General features: G+C 45.2%; 1 protein-coding gene across 3 annotated transcripts in view; it reads left to right on the top strand.

Moving 5' to 3' along the window:
* The window catches only part of LOC147606216 (dynamin-2A-like), a 117,588-nt gene that overhangs the window by 76,375 nt on the left and 24,079 nt on the right, over positions 1–17,134 (top strand). For all 3 annotated transcript variants that reach the window (XR_015265102.1, XM_086792965.1, XM_086792966.1), the window contains exons 15-16: positions 3,145–3,221; positions 3,329–3,385. Coding sequence is in view for 2 of the 3 variants with exons in the window: in XM_086792965.1 (XP_086649091.1) it covers positions 3,145–3,221; positions 3,329–3,385 (134 nt within the window). In the remaining variant the exon portion in view is untranslated. The remainder of the gene's footprint in view (positions 1–3,144; positions 3,222–3,328; positions 3,386–17,134) is intronic.

Here is a 17,134-nt window from a genome sequence, read left to right as displayed (position 1 = left end):
GAGTCAATAGTAAGCATATAGATGCATATATCATGCATGTTGGGCATAGGCATAGGCTAGCCTTAGGGCCCGCCTAAGGGCCTCACACATGGGCAGCCCATGGGCCACCAAAGGGGGCCAGCCATGGCCTTAGTGGGGCTAGTTGGCCAGCAGCCCAACAGCCGTGTTGGCGAGCAGACAGGTGACCCCAACTACACTGACTTAAATACAACATACATGTCTTTTTCTTCAGTCATGATCATTATGAAACAGGACGGCAACATGAAGGGAAGCCTTATGGCCAGCCTAAGGGCCTTGCACATGGGCAGCCCATGGGCCACCAAAGGGGGCCAACCATGGCCTTGATGGCTAGTCGGCCAACAACCCAACAGCTGTGTTGGTGAGCAGACAGGAGACCCCAACCACACGTGTGAAAAGCGATGACATAAACACAGCATACATGTCTTTTTCTGCAGCCATAAACATTATGAAACAGGTTGATAACATGAAGGGAAATTCAACCAGCATATATACGTGCTCATATATAAGGCGCCTTCAATCCCTTTGAGGCCATTGAGGGCATAGTCAACCTGCTAGCGGAGACCATCTGCACTACCTTCACACCCTCCAGTGGGTGGATTGGAGCACCTGGCGGATGATTCGGAGTTGGATGCCACTTAATGAAAGCTAAAGAAAAATCTACGTGAAGATCACAAAATAAGAAAAAGGGTTGCATAAATCATCTCGTTCTCTCATATTTTCAGCAGTGATCAAGAGCAGAAACATGTGTGCTTGAGTCCTACAGGCTACGACTCATACATACATATTTTCAGCAAAGCACTCATTGTGCTTCAGTCCAAGGCCATCCCAAAGTCCTCTTCAGCATGCAGGCTTCAGTCTTCAATCTCCCTCAGCAGATCGGGTTGTGTGTAGTGGCTTCTGAAGTGGCTTTAAAGTTATCTTTGGTCCGCTTGATGGATCAATGGACGTTTGATCTACCTCGTCCTTGCGTTTGGCATTCCTCATTCAACTGTCATCAATGAATTTTTTTCTGCATTGTAAAGAAAGTTATCCAAAGCAATAAGGCAAATAGGCGGCCCTTAAGTGGGCAGTTGGGATTCAATTTGATGAGACATACTATGGATAACATTGTATCACTTTGGTCTGATGGACCCATTGGGTCTTTAGGAGATCATGCACTTGAGGGTGACAGTGAAGCATGTCATTAGGTCCCCCATGAGGATGTCAACCGAACTATCCGGTTCAACCTCTTTAGCCTCCTTTTACAGAGCACGTGGATTGCACTGTTGGAGCTCCCACCTAAGATGCACCTCTACAAAGATCATTTCCTTAGGCTCACAAATGATGGCTTCATCCATTAGCGATGCTACTTGGGTATTCACGTGTCACATGCCATGGGGATTGCGATTGGCCAGCTACGCGTATCCTCCCACTGCCTACAGGTGGAGACAGGGCGGGCATAGCACATATTCAGAGATGGAGAGCTCGTATGGAGGCCTTGGGAGGAGAGGATTTGCTGATTATGCCACACAGGGGTCAAGACAGAGGAGCACTGTACCTGTCACTCTATGAGATTCACGGGAGGTACCACTGTCTCTTTTGTGAGGATTTTGGCCCATTATTCAGGACCATGGACTTCCCGGACCAGCGCTGCCTGGGACTCTTCCTATTGGAGCTTCGCAGACACAGAGATACACTCCTAAGAGAGTGTCGGCCATAGCCACCGCCCCTCCTCACTAGCTGACCATCACCAGTTGCTTCCCGGCCCAAGGAGAGGGTATCGGCAGGATACCTCAGCTCCGCCACGTCCACGAAGAGTTACTTCAGATGCTTAGACATACCCAGCGTCCCTGGGCCACGAACACCAACCACAATCCTCCCGTCAGCCCCAGATCTAGGACACGCTTCATTGCCATGGCACCACCTTCCCACATAGCGTGATAGAAGGGGACCTCTCGGTCATACTCAATAATCCCATGCTCTACATATTTAGAGAAGTGTACCTTGTACTAGAGGATGATATTCCCCACATGCTTCATATTCTCATGTACTCCATATTGAGAGTCTTCTGAATTAGTGCTTATACCCCATGTACTTCCTCATAATGATTATTGTATCAGCCTCTACTTTCGGAGAGCTATGCTATTTGTACTTGTTTTGTTTTTCTTTTCCATGATGGGACTTACCATGGATAGCATTGTATCACTTTGGCCTCATAGACCCTTGGGGTCTTTAGGAGATGTTTAATGTAACTTTCTTTTTTTCTTTCTTTCTCTACAGCTCTATCTCCTGTATTAAAGGGTAAAGTGGATTGCTTCATGCTCTCTAATGTAAAGGTTTAAAGAAGGCCTTGCTGCATGGTTGCATTCCGTACCCGTACTCATCCAATGTGTACCTTCGGTACTTTCTGTACCGCTCCATACATACCGTACCTCGTATGGATAAGGTCTGCGTACCAAATATGAGGTTCAATGTACAACACTTATCTGGCCCGTTTTTTTAATTATTTTAGTTAGTGGTCATTGCTCAATAGTTAATAGATTAGTTTTCATTTTAGCATTACCATTTTCTTTCATGCTATTTTTGTATGGATGCTAGATATTCCTTATTTTTCTCTCTCTCTCTCTCTCTCTCTCTCTCTCTCTCTCTATATATATATATATATATATATATATATATATATATATATATATATATATATATATATATATATATAGTAAAAAACATGAGCGTACTTATCTTGATGCGTACTTTACGTACTCGTACCGTACATGTACCATACCGCACCGTACCTGAAGTACTCAAGCACTATGCCTTGCTGGGAGTTGCATGATCATACTGGTTGCGTGCTACATATAATGTATTTCATTGTACATGGATGATAATAATTCTATGGTATTTGTTAATCATGATTTCTATTTTTTTGATATTATAAAAAATTTAAATGCACCTAAAGTATTTGCCCTGATGTGTACTCTGTGTTTGTAAGGATTCCTTTCATACACTAAGCATTTTAAGATGCAAGATTGGCAGGGTGCTTTTGAATAGAATAAACCTTTTGATGTGAATTTGGCGCTTGCAAGACATTAGCGCAAGTACAACGCTTGAAACATGATTTTAAAACCTACTCATGGAAGAGTGCAGGTTATCTGCTGAAAAAAAGCTCAAAAACAAATGGATGGACTAAGCGGTGGTTTGTTCTCAATGAAAAAACAGGGAAGGTAAGGAGTCTTTCACTGTACCAAAACTGTATGCTTTTGCTAAACTGATTGGATATTATGGCTTTGAGTGTAAGCATCCTGATTGCTCTCTTTGGTCGCTTTTACAGCTTGGATATACAAAAACATCTGATGAACAACGTTTTCGAGGTACAATTAGTTTGGAGGTAAGATCAGCTATGCAGAAGTGCAATCAAAGCTGCCACAACGTGAGCCAAGTATCACTTATTTCCATAAAGCGGGAAGTCCAATTTGCTTTTATCCTGTTCAAGTCTAGCATGTTTGGAAATAACAATAATGAACATCTCTCTCTCTCTCTCTCTCTCTCTCTCTCTCTCTTTAGTGCACGGACGTCAGGGGAACATGTATGGACATATGACTTCCAAGGTGATGCCATTATGTTGTCAGCGATTGCTTGGCTGAGATGGGCCACCAAATGGCCTAGCTGAATATGCAGAATGCAACAGCATATGGTAGACACTTCTTGGAGATGAAGGCTATGCATGCATTGGTTATATATTACAAGGTGTCCAGATGGCCACAGTGATCAAACAGCCTTACATGTTTCCCGCATGGCGGAGGTACTAGTATGGTGGATTACCTCATGGGGTCTCCTGCTTTCATACCACACATCCTAGACTTCACCATCCCTCCTCTCCCCATACTAGCAGACCATGCAATTCTTCCTTTAATGATCTCATGCCCTACCGTACCACCCACACCCACACCCCTTGCCTCCACTATCACGTGCATCAATTTCCATCACGATCTTGACCACATCTATGAGGACCACCTCTCCTGCCACATTTCAGCCCTAAACTTATACCTCCCTACCTCCACCATTACATCGCAACTCTCCTCCATTATCCATGATTTCTCCCATGCCAGCTTCTGCTGTACTGCACTCTCCTCAGAAAGTTTGCCAGTGGAACCCCTCATTCATATGCTCCGCCCATGCCCAGCTTCTGCTATACCACTCTCTCATTAGTAAGTTTCCCAGTTGTCAATCTGTCGATGCAGGAAGGCAACACGTGCCTCATTGCGAACCTGGTAAAGTGGTGCAAGTGCATCCCAAGCCTCTTTGGCAGTCAGCATGTGCACTGGCATCTCTACCATCCCATCTAGCTTGCTCCGCAGTAGAAGGGGGTGCAGGATCTGCCGTCAAAGTAGATGCATTATCACCCTCGGATGCACCTATAGCAGACTGTTGGCACACTGGTGAAGCAAGGTGTGCCCCTTGTCTAGTTACCACCTTTGGCAACAAGTACATGCCTCAACATGTATGACCACAGTGGATAGTTGGTCCCATCCAACTTATTCTCATCACAAGGCATTCCAAATACATCATTTTCAGCCATATTTGCCCACAAAAAAGTAAATTGTCCCACACCAAATGGTACTTGTCCAACCCACTGCATATAGAGTGCCCACTAAGTGCAACCTTTAGGTCACGAGTAGCTCACTGAAGGAGACACCTGCGAGTGTACTGAAAATAACAAAGTGTAGGGAGCAGAAAAAATTATATGATAGAAAATAGTAGCAGATGCGAGTGGTGTAGGAGGTCAATGTTGATGCAGAAGGTCGGCGGTGAGAAGAGGGTGCATGGCTGAGAGCGCTGAAGGTCGGGTGCAACCGCCGCGAAGGGGGCTGAAAAGGGGGGTTCCCCTGGCAAGGCCTTGTGGGCTCTGCTTGGTTGGGGCTGGCGGAGCATTGCATGGGCTGCCCAAGTGCTTGACCCTCCTTAGATGGCCAAGTGAACTGGAGGAGGTGGTGCCGCCGACGGAGCGGCTTGGAGCTATATCACCGGGCACCAGAGCTGCCGGGTCGGGGGTGGAGCAGGGATGGAGGTGGGTGAGTGACGAAGTTGCAGACATCTGGGCCCCCGGGGACAGTGACGAGGGCAGAGAGAAGGGCTGCTTGAGACGGCAGACATGGTAGCGTTCTCAGCGTGGACGCATGTTGTGGCACTCCGGCGCCGGAGGCTGAAACCTTGACAACTCTGATACTAAATGTGGGGGTCGCATAAGCAACAACAGTAGATGTACGCGCACACAGTCATGGAGATGCAGAGCAGCATGAGAGGGAAGAGAGCACACAATCCCATTGCTTGATAATGAAATGCACGCCAAGTACAAAATATAAGTACATCCTAAAATGTAGAGAAGCACACGACCGCGGGGGGGGGGGGGGGGTGGGCGGAACGTCCCAAAGAGGGAAAAAGTGCCTCAGCCTGAGACAACATGCATGGTAGGTTTCTGTAACTATTCGGACTTCATAGCACTCTATTCACATGATGGAACCCTTGCCTGGACATTGGATTGGTGGAAGAAGGCATGGGGACAAGGACCATAAGGTGTGCACATACCAGTTTTGGTAAAAAAATAGAGTCAAAGTGAGTTGACTTTGAGCTAGGAGCACCACTGGCAAGAGAGCATTGAGCAGGACCAAAAAGCAAAAAATTGCTTTTGCAAAAAGTAGCTCTAGGTTGGACACGTCATAGCAGGCATTCACACGAAAACAAGTCACGCGAAAACAGTTTCAAAGAGGCAGAGATGTATCCATATGCATTATGCAATGGAAATATCTCTTGTTCGCTTGGAACCTGTAAATAGCTGGTCTTCCTGAGCACAGAACTGGCTCAGTGGGAAGACTAAACTGGGATCCCTGATAGTGGGTTCCACGTCTTGGTCACACTACAGGTGACACGAGGCTTGGCCTCCCGTAGGGGACGCGAATATTGGCCTCAGTACGGACGACACGAAGCTCCTTGGCCTCCCATACCTTGGCACGAAAATAGAGGAAGACTACTTGGGTGGCCAAATGATGACAAAATATCTCCTAGAAAAGGTCATTTGCCTCCAGTTTTGTCAATGAAATTTGAGATCTCATCTCTGTAAAGTCCAAAGAGGGTTGTAGATAGTGGGCATCCGTGTTTCACTCCGATGGTGTAGAGACCTCCTAGAGAGTCCTCCCGGGCATCTCACATTGCCAATAACTGACTCATATAAGGCAATGAGATACCCCAGATCATGTCAGACGAGACCTTGACATGTTGTAAACGCTTTAGGAGACAAGACTGAGGCATTGTATCAAAAACTTTGCGAAAGTCCACAAAGCAATAGTATAGTTGACAGTCGTTTGCCTTGGCCTGCTCAATGATAGCATGAAGCGTGAATATGTGATCCAGTGTGGAGGTCGTCCTCTTGAATCCTGCTTGCTCTGGTGCCCTGTATCCTTCTCTCTATGCGAGTGTGCTGAGCTTACTCACGTGTAGATCCATAGAGCTTTGCCAAGGTATGGCCGATCATGATGGTTCTGTAGTTATTAGGATCCATGGGGTCTCTCGCCTTACGGATAGGCGCAATAATGTAATGACCAGGTGGGTGAAAGCCCTTTGAGAGGGCTCTATTAAACATATGGGCTAGTAGGGGTGCTAGGATGTCGCCTGCATAAGAGAGGTGCTCAGCTATAAGCCCCACATGATCTTGTGATTGGCCGTTCTGTAGCGTACGTATAGCCTTCACCACCATCTCTCCCGTGAAGAACGTGGATGTGGTGGGATGTGCGTGAGGTGGATGTGGCAAACCTTGTCTGAATTACTGCTTAGCAAGAGTTGGTATAATTCCTCTTGCAATGTGCTTATTTCTTGCGGGGTGAGTAAGGTACGGGTTAGTCCGTTTAGCTTTACGCTTTTGGATTTTTCCGGTAGCCAATCCACACAATAGACGTGCAAGTGTGATACGACATTCGTTGTCATACCAACAATTCTGAGGCATGGCACCTGCGTGGGCTTTAGCGGTGGACCAACGGGTGTGTTGAAAACTGTTGATGGCGATTGTGTGGATGATTGTTGTGAGCTGAGAGGTGAGGGTGGTGAGAGGTGTAGATGAGTCTACATCCAAGAGATGTTGGTAGAGCTGGTTTGCATAGATAAGATCACAATCATGGGTGAAATTTGGGTGTAGTGTGAGATGGGCAGTGCTTGTGTTGGGGTAGGTGGTGTGTAGATGAGAGTGAAGGTGAGGTAGCTGTGGTCGGTGCCAAGCGGGCATGGTGGGATGGTAGAGTCAGGTGAGAGAGAGAGAGAGAGAGAGAGAGAGAGAGAGAGAGAGAGAGAGAGAGGGAGAAAGTTTTTTTTTTCGAGAAAAGATCCTTTCATTAGTTATATAAAAAAAAAGCCCGTAGGGCTACAAAAATCCTCTCCTGCTCATAAGAAAACAGAGCAGAGATCCAAGCAAGAAGGTAGCTAGGGAGGCTCTCCCTAGGTGCAGAAAAGTACAAATATCAGTACAAAGAACTGAGGGGCTATATCATACAATAGGAGGGGGGGAAAGCCAAATAGGTGGCCTGTAGTGCCAGCGGGGGGAACCCGCGTGTATGGTATAGAAGGGGCCGCTGTGTCAAGTGGTGTGAAAGGCCTGGCGCCGCAAGATCGCCTCATCCGAGTCGCCCCGGATGCGGTCATACCGTCCTCGCAGGGTGTGTATCAACTCCTGCCAAATCCCCCGAACAGTCTCTGTTGGTGGCTCCAGTCTCCCCTCAAAGGCCCTGAAACACCGGGCTCTCCAGGTGAACCAGATGGTGAGGTTGCTGAGGAGCTCCCATCGTAGATCCCAGAGAGGGAGAAAGTTATATTTACTTCTTACAAAAGGCTCGATGGGCGAGAGAGAAAGAGAGAGAGGGAGAAAGTTATATTTACTTTTTACAAAAGGCCCGCCGATGGGCCTATGAGACAAAAGATGATTGATTACAAGTATCCATGGAATATCATTGTCATGGAAAATTGAAATAATGTAGAGAGAGAGAGAGAGAGAGAGAGAGAGAGAGAGAGAGAGAGAGAGAGAGAGAGAGAGATTAAGCGTCTACTAAAGACCAAACAGAAAGAAAACATAAATATAGCTATCTCACTGGGGTGATACAAAACTGTCCATGGAAACTCGTCATGGAATACTAAGAACATAAAAACATGGGAGCAACATCAGCTCCGAGTAGATAGTATACCACTCTCCAAAATGTCAAGCATGGGGCTGACGAGTATGGCCGAGAGGTCTCCCTTTGCTATGTCACGTGGAAAGGTAGCTTGATGGCGGCGGAGCATGTCCTGGATCTGGAAGACTCCAAGGGCCTACGAGACCAAAAGTCATACAATGGTACCATGGATATACTGAGCCATGGAAAACTGAAAGAAAAAGTAAAATGAAAACATCTGATAGTACATGTGATCAATAAATGATCTTGTGTAGAGTGAGATATGATGTGATCAGCTAATGATGGATACCCGCCTCGTCCAGAACTGATGTGATGGTGGAGTGACTGTCAGGCCTCTGTGATGGGAGCTTGTCATGTCGGCGGAGAACCTCACGAATCTATCTCTGTGTGGTGGAGGGACCTTTGATGCTCTGGGTCGGGGAGGTTTGGCTCACAGGAGGATCAAGCTCTCACTAAGAACTCTTGTGTGGCGTGGAGTTGGAGCGGGGGTACGGGTGGTGGGCTCTGATGGCATAATAGAGGAACTGTTGTGGGGAGTGGATTCCGATGTGGATGTGTGTACCACAAAGAAATTTGTGATGGCTCTCTGTGAGGTGTCTTGTGGAGCTGGGGCTGTCTCTCAGCATGCTGCCTCAACACTACATCCCTGTGTCGTCTGAGCTCCATCAAGTACATGCCCAAGCACTTCTGTAAGAGGGAGAGAATGTGTTAACAACCAAGAGAGAGCAAGATTGCACAACTTAAATGATATTCACCGCGATAATGAATCCACGCAAATACATGCTTTTATAGACCAAGGCCCCAAAATAAGAGTGTATTCATACCTAGCAAGGTGGTTCCAAACGTAGTGAACGATACGTTTAGATGTTTGGAAAATGTGCTGAAAAGATTCCAAACGTAGTGAACGCTGCCCCGATATATATGTATACAAAATTTTGAAATATGAAGTTTGAAGATTCATCAATGAACATTAAAGCACTTACTAATACTATATGACCTTTAATTTCAATTTTGCACAACTTACAAGTCACAAGTGACAATGGCAAATGCAAATATCAAATAAAATAATTAAACAATGAACATAGATGAAAGTGAGATGGATCATGGATAAATCATAAATCCGAAATCATAAGACTGTAGACATATGTCATACATGATACTATAGAGAATATGATCTCAATTCTGATTCTTAGAGGCTAGGCTCCTCAAACTAAGAGGCTGGGCCTGACAAACAAAGCAAAGTCTAGACTCGTCACCCCAAAAAAACTAGTAAGTATAAACTATAATAGCAGCTAGGTACTCATCTAAACCAGATGATGACTTTGAAGAAACATCTCCATCCATCAACATGTTGCCATCCGAGTCATAGTCAGGCTCTCTGACCACCGGCACTTTAGGAATGGCGTCACTCCTATCTATGGGTCCCTCATCTAAGGGACCATCATCACCATCATCATGTGCAAGAGACTCGCGGTGTTGAGCTATCTGAGCACGGCCTCGCCCTCGATCTCGCCCACCATGACGGCTCCGACCACTTGGACTGCTAGTAGAAGCTCCATGAGCATCAGCATCTACATTACTCATAGCTCAAGATCGAGCACGTGTAGCCCTGCGATCTATGCTCTCAAGCCCTCTGTGGAGCTCTCGGTATATCTCCTCTTGCTCGTCTCGCAACCGGTCCTCCTGATGTTGAGCCTCCGCATCACTAGTATGAGCGAGGAGCCTATCGAAGATAAAGGGATCCACCTGCTACATGTGAGATGGCACATAACACATATCAAGAGTCAATACTCAATGCTCAATGCTCATGAGCATTCATTAGGACTCAAAGAGTCAGTGCTCATGAGCATTCATTAGGACTCAAAGAGTCAATGCTCATGAAGTTACACATAATGAGTTTAATAATAAACATTTCGAGTTGGCAAGTAATTTACCTCCTTCACACCAGTGGCTGTCTTGAGTGTGCGCAAAAGACGGAGGTTGGATCGACAAAACACCAACCTCTATAACTGCTGAGTACTCAAGCGATTACGGATCTTGATGTGCACAAGAGAGTATGCACTCCAATTCCATTCCCATGCACTAGCAGAGCAACTTTGCACATGCCACATAGCACTAGCAAATGTCAAAAGACAAGATTACATATTGGTTGCATTCTACAAACAAAGAACTTTAAAGTTATAAACCTGAGATATCAATCTAAAGGCCACTTTCTGGACAGTTTTGGCCTGGTATCCATGGATGTCCCACCACGTAAGTGGTTTCGCTTGCCCTTGGAAGTGTTGAGGTACTCAACTTGCTAAAGGCAACTCCCATCCGATTGCGGTAGACGACCAACTCCTCATCGAAGGTCACCATGTCATCATAGCTAAGCACTTGAGACACATAAGTATCCTTGAGCAAATTGAGTTGTGTGTCTGTTTGGAGGTCGACCTTGTTGAACATTGGATGGAGTAATGCTGCAATTCCATGAATGGGATGATGCATGAAAGTCCATCGTGAGTCAACAATGGCCATTACCTTGCCACGTCTGACATTCGAAAATAGATATCCAATAGTAAGTACATCATATAACAACACGTACCAAAAACCATATTACATAATAGATATTGGTCCTTGGATATACTTGGTAGGAGTGATAGTCGACGAGGTGACTAATGATACTCTCTCTCTCATACGATGAAAATGATGATAGAGGAGCCCCAATGTAGAGCCCTCCATGTCCCTGAATCGGATGAAGACATACATGGGTTTGAGGAGCTTTGCTAAGCCTTCAATATCAAACCAAAAGGACTCATCCAACACTTTGCATTGGATGTATCGAGTGGGCTCGCTGGTTGAATCACGCATCTCCCTCCATGCCGGTGATACCACTGAGGCTCGAAGTGCATCTTGTACCTCATGTAGCCTGCTAAGCACAAGATACATATAGGCGAATTGGGTCTTGGATTGCCGCACCATGTCCAAGTGTGAGTGGGATTGGAAGATAAATAATGCCTGGTGTTTCTTCCTAAAGAAGGTAGTGATGCGTACGGCCTCATCCACAACCGACTTCACCCATCGAAGCTTCCCCATGTCCTCCATCATGAGGTCCAAGCAGTGAGTAGCACATGGAGTCCACACAATGGGTGGAAACTTTGTCTCAATCATCTCTCTCATGCTCTTGCAGCTGGACGCATTGTCTGTAATGACCTGCACCACATTCTCTGGGCCAATATTAGTAATAGCCTGCCTGATGTGCTGGAAGATGAATGCTGCAGTGATCCTCTCCCCTGTCTTGCCTCCATCCTTTGCACGCAAGAAATATGTGCGCATGCAACTAGAAACAAGGATGTTGATGATATGTCTTCTCCGCACATCACTCCATCCATTTGAAATGATACTACAACCATGCTTCTTCCAACATGATCTTATTAGCTCTAGTGCATTCTCTATGCACTGTTTCTCATCCTCTAGCATGGTTGTCCACATCTTCTGGTAGTCTAATCCATTCTAGTTCTCAAATAGAACTACATCGCAGACGGCTTCAATCACTCTTCCACTATTCTGTACAAAGGACATTGAAAGAGATATTGTACTCAATGAGAGTGCGCTCTATCTCTATCTTTGCCTTCCGCTGCCTCTCCTTCACCCACGAGGATTGGTTCAATGTACCACGTAGAGTGGCCTGATGGTGTCGTCCTGCACTACCACATGCAATATCCTCCACATGAGACTTTCCATCATCCTACTCTAGTCCTCTTTCGGCTAGGACCTACACTTGAACCTATGGATGGCCCTTCCATTGAGCCTGACTATGACATCTATCCACCCACATATGAACATGCTGGCCTCCCAACAGCTGATGGGTCCATATCCGCAGGTGTATCTAGGTGCTCATTGTTGGGTGTTGGACTCACACACTCACACACACAAACCTGCACATTAGGGTTAGGTGCAGGGTAGAGAAGCTCACACACAGAAATGAGAGAGAGAGAGAGAGAGCCAAAAGTGTGGTATCCACAAAATGCAAGTCAACCCTTGCATGTGTGCCACATCCATATAATATAGAAGTACAAAATATTATATGTTAGAGTGTCCTTTCACACTTTATTGGGTGTTGGACTCACACACACAAACCTGCACATTAGGGTTAGGTGCAGGGTAGAGAAGCTCACACACAAAAATGAGAGAGAGAGAGAGAGAGAGCCAAAAGTGTGGTATCCACAAAATGCAAGTCAACCCTTGCATGTGTGCCACATCCATATAATATAGAAGTACAAAATATTATATGTTAGAGTGTCCTTTCACACTTGATGTCCAAGGGAAAAAACCACATGGGAAAAAGTGCCTTTGGATAGCCCTGTTCACACATAGCACTACCATAAGTGAGCATATGCCTACAAATCCCCCCTGTAGTGGAAGTGTGAACCTGTACAAGGTAGCAGATCACTCTCTGTATGAGAGTAAGCCCAAAGCTTTGCGGAAAGCTTCAAACTTTTCTCGAGGTAAAGCCTTTGTGAATAGATCTGCAACATTATCCTGTGTAGGGCAATAAGATAAACTGATCTCCCCTGCATGTAGCCTCTCTCTGACATAGTGATAATGAATCTCTATGCGCTTGGTACGTGCATGAAATACTGGATTTCGTGCCGCGGCCATAGCACTCTGGCTATCAGTGAGAATGGTGGTGGGTGTCTGTTGACACTCACGAAGATCAGCCAATAGTCTCCTCAACCATACACAATCTACTGTAGCTGTAAAGACTGCCCTGTACTTAGCCTCACAAGTAGATGTAGCAACAGTGGGTTGCTTTTTACTCAACCAAGATATGCATGAGCTGCCAAGAAAAAAACAATTCCCACTGGTGGATTGCCTGGTATCGTAATCACCAGCCCAATCTGAATCACTGTATGCATAAAGCTGCAAGCTGTCCCCCCTGGGATAGAACAAACCAAGATCCAGGGTACCCTTAAGATAACGAAAAATGCGTTTGACTGCTTGCCAATGCTTTGTGCCTGGGCTGTGCATGAATTTGCTCAACAAAGACACCCCAAAAGATATGTCTGGCCTCGTGTTACACAAGTAAATGAGGCATCCCACTGCCTGGCTATAAAGGCCGGCCTCAAAAGGCTCTCCAATATCATGCATAGTAAGCCTTACACCTGGTTCTACCGGAGTAGAAATGGGCTTACATTCATCCATGTGAAACCTTTTTAGCAAACTTTTTATGTACTTAGTTTGCTGCATAACAATGCCATCATCTGTATGCATAAACTGTATGCCGAGATAGTAGTGTAAAGGCCCCAAATCTGACATATCAAATTCAGCTTTCAAATCAGCTTTGAAATCTGAAATTTGTGCTTTGCTTGTACCTGTATAATGAGCATGTCATCTACATACAAGATGACTGAGAGAATATCGGCATTGGTTTTCTTCACATATAATGTGCTTTCAGCTGGACTATTTTCATAACCTTGGTTGGTTAGATGAGCATGTATCTTATCATACCAAGCTCTTGGAGCTTGCTTTAACCCATACAATGCTTTGTGCAACCTGCATACTTTATGTTCCTCACCAGGAACTACAAAACCAATGGGCTGATTTACATATACTTCCTCCTGTAAATCCCCATTTAAGAATGCAGTTTTGATATCCAATTGATGCACTTTCCATCCTTTATGGGCAGCCAATGCAATCATAGATCTTATTGTGGTCATTCTCGAAGTAGGAGCAAAAGTCTCTTCATAATCTATTCCCTTTTTCTGGGAGTAGCCTTTAGCCACAAGTCTTGCTTTGTACTTGTCAATAGTACCATCAGACTTTCTTTTGACTTTGTACACCCACTTTGTGCCAATTACATGCTTGCCTTTAGGCAATTCCACAAGATCCCATGTATTATTCTTCATGATAGAAGAAATTTCAGCTTGCATAGCTTGCAACCAATGCTCATTCTCATGTGCTTCTTCATAAGAAGAAGGCTCTTCTGAATCAAAGAGACCACCCATTGCGAATGCAGACTCCCCACGATGTACATTCAAGGCATGGCTGGAACTAGCCCTTGTTCTACCTGTGAGTGGAGCTGCAAGTTTGCTTTCTTGCAAAGTTTTCAGCAACCATCTTGGCACTGACTTGGCTGTGTCTATGGCTGTTTGCTCTTCCCTGACAAGATCTTCCACTTCTTCCACAGAAGTGGGCTGAATGGCTGGCTGGTCCACATGTTCTACATGTGGATTTTCTTGTGTAGGGGCTGGCTGATCTGAATCCCCCCTAATTGCAATGGGTAAAAGTCCATCAAACATGTCCTGTATGCCTGTATCATTGCTTTTATATAAGCTGACCATGGGCTGTTCTGAATTTTCAGCAAATACCACATCTCTACTTACAAAAATCCTTCGTGTAGTTGGATTATAAAGACGGCATCCTTTGCTTTCATTGCTGTAGCCCACAAAAATGCAGTTAATTGCTTTGTCATCAAGCTTTGTTCGGAGTTGTTCTGGCACATGTGCATATGCCAAACACCCAAATGTACGCATATAATCCACTGTTGGCTTTCGGCTATACCAAGCCTCAAATGGTGTTATGGTTTTCAAAGCTTTTGTTGGGTGGACACCTGTTCAACACATGAGTTGCACACATTATAGCTTCCATCCAGAATTTGTGAGGCAACTTTTGTGCTTTCACCATGCATCTTGCCATCTCCATGAGAGATCTATTTTTCCTCTCAGCTACACCATTCTGCTGCGGTGTATAAGGCACAGTACATTGGTGTTTGATGCCCTTTTGAAGCATATAATCCTTGAATGCATTTGACATGTATTCTCCACCTCTATCTGAGCGAAGTGTTTGGACTTTACATGCACACATATTTTCAGCCATTGCTACAAAGTGTCGAAAGCATGTAAACACATCTTCTTTCGCTTTCAAAGGGTAAGCCCAAGCAAACCTGGAGTAGTCATCAATGAATGTGACAAAGTAAAGATGCCCCCCTATGGATGGTGTCCGCATTGGACCACATACATCACTATGTATGAGCTGTAATTTACTTTCAGCTCTAACAGCTCCATCTTTGGGGAATGGTTTTCGTTGCATCTTTCCCAAAATACACCCCTCACATACATGTCTTGGTGGAGACTCAAGAGGCGGCATATTATCAACCATATGATGCTTCTGCAAAAGTATCAAACTCTGAAAATTTACATGCCCAAAACGAGCATGCCATAGCTCTGCATCATGCATAGCAGGAGTGTGGGCAGCCACTGTATTTGCATCATAAGTGCGCTTGTCATAGCTGTCCAGCTTATACAAGCCTTTGTATCGTGTTCCAGAAGTGACTATTTCATAACCCTTTGATGGGTCTTTTACCAAACACTTCCCATCTTCAAATTCAACCTTTAAACCTTGGTCGTTTATGGCTGAGACGGAGAGCAGATTTTTCTTTATTCCTGGAACATACAATACATTTTTCATACATATATTGGCACCATTGGCTGCAATAAGTATGACATTACCAATTCCCTTTACTGGATATGTGGTATGATCTGCACATGATATAGTGCGGCCATTTGAAGCATAAACCAAGTGCTGAAATACATCTTTGCATGAAGTGATGTGGCTCGAAGCACCACTATCAAAATACCATGATGCATTCTGTCTGTCAGATGCAATGCAAGACATATCAGTGTTCGAAGCACTTGGTGTGTCACTAGTGCATGTGACCAAAAAAGTGTACTCTTCCTGGATTACATTAGCTGATTGCTGTGCTTTGTCATCCGAAGAGTCTGCTACTGCATTGCCTGCTTCTTTCTTTTTCTCTTTTGCAATCCTTTTCCTACATTCACTGATGTAGTGTCCAGGTTTATGGCAGTAGTGACATTTGCCCTTCTTTCTGGGCTTGTTTGCATCCCCTTTGTCAGACTTTTCACCATTAGAAGAGGGCTGTCCATGACCAGCCTTGCTAGACTGGTGTCCCCCATGCTTAAAGCTCTTTGCTTTACCCTTATCCTTGGCTGTAAATGCCTTTTCTCCACCACGGTTGCTCGATATGTTTGCTCTTGTTTGCTCTTCCTGCAAGAGTAAACCCACGAGCTCTTCAAAAGTGACGGGATCACCACCTCCTCTCATCGAGAGGTTGAGAGAGGTGTGAAAGCCCAAGTAGGAAGGCGGTAAAGAATGAAGAGTGTTGGTGACCATCTGTCTGTTTGGGATAACCTCATCAATGTTGAGCAATTGTTCCTGCAAATCTTTCACTTTGGTGAGATGATCTGCCATGGAGTCACCCTCATCCATAGAAAGAAGATCCAATTGCCTCTTCAAGTAGGCAACTCTTGCCTCGTTGCGTACCTGATACATTGCTTCCAATGTGTCCCATGCAAGCTTCGATGTCTTGCACGAACGAATGTGCGGAATAATAGTCCTTTTCACTGAAAGGGCTATCAATGACATGGCCTGTGCATCTCTAGAGTCCCATCTTTTCTGCTCTTGTGTGGGAGCAGGATCTACATCAGGAGCTCTTTGAGCACCTCCCCTTTGAGGCGTGGCTGGCTGAATGGTATGTGGGCGTGTGTCATCACCACACACGATGCCCCAAAGCCCTTTGGCTACCAGCAAATTACGGATCATAAAACTCCAGAGGGAGTAGTTAGATCCATCCAGCTTGTCCTCCTGGGTGAGCACACCAAATACATCCGTAGCATTCTGTGCCATGTCAACAAAGTATAACTGCAAGCAAACCAAGCACCAATGTGCACTGCCAGGCAACCAAATGTCCTGTGCAAATGTATGCCTGCAAACCAAAGCAAGTGTAAACCTGCACCAAATTGTCCAATTACACTCAATGTGTATACATACGCGACAAATCGCAGTTGTAATGCCCAATTACATGCTCCAATCAGAAAATCCCCAATTTTTATGCACTCCAATCGCTTCAATGTGCATCTAATTGGCCA

This window comes from Cibotium barometz, chromosome 58 (assembly GCF_041138505.1).
Source record: "Cibotium barometz isolate CiBa-2024 chromosome 58, ASM4113850v1, whole genome shotgun sequence".
In the NCBI taxonomy this organism is placed as follows: domain Eukaryota; kingdom Viridiplantae; phylum Streptophyta; class Polypodiopsida; order Cyatheales; family Cibotiaceae; genus Cibotium; species Cibotium barometz.
This window is presented reverse-complemented; position numbering and strand designations above follow the sequence as displayed.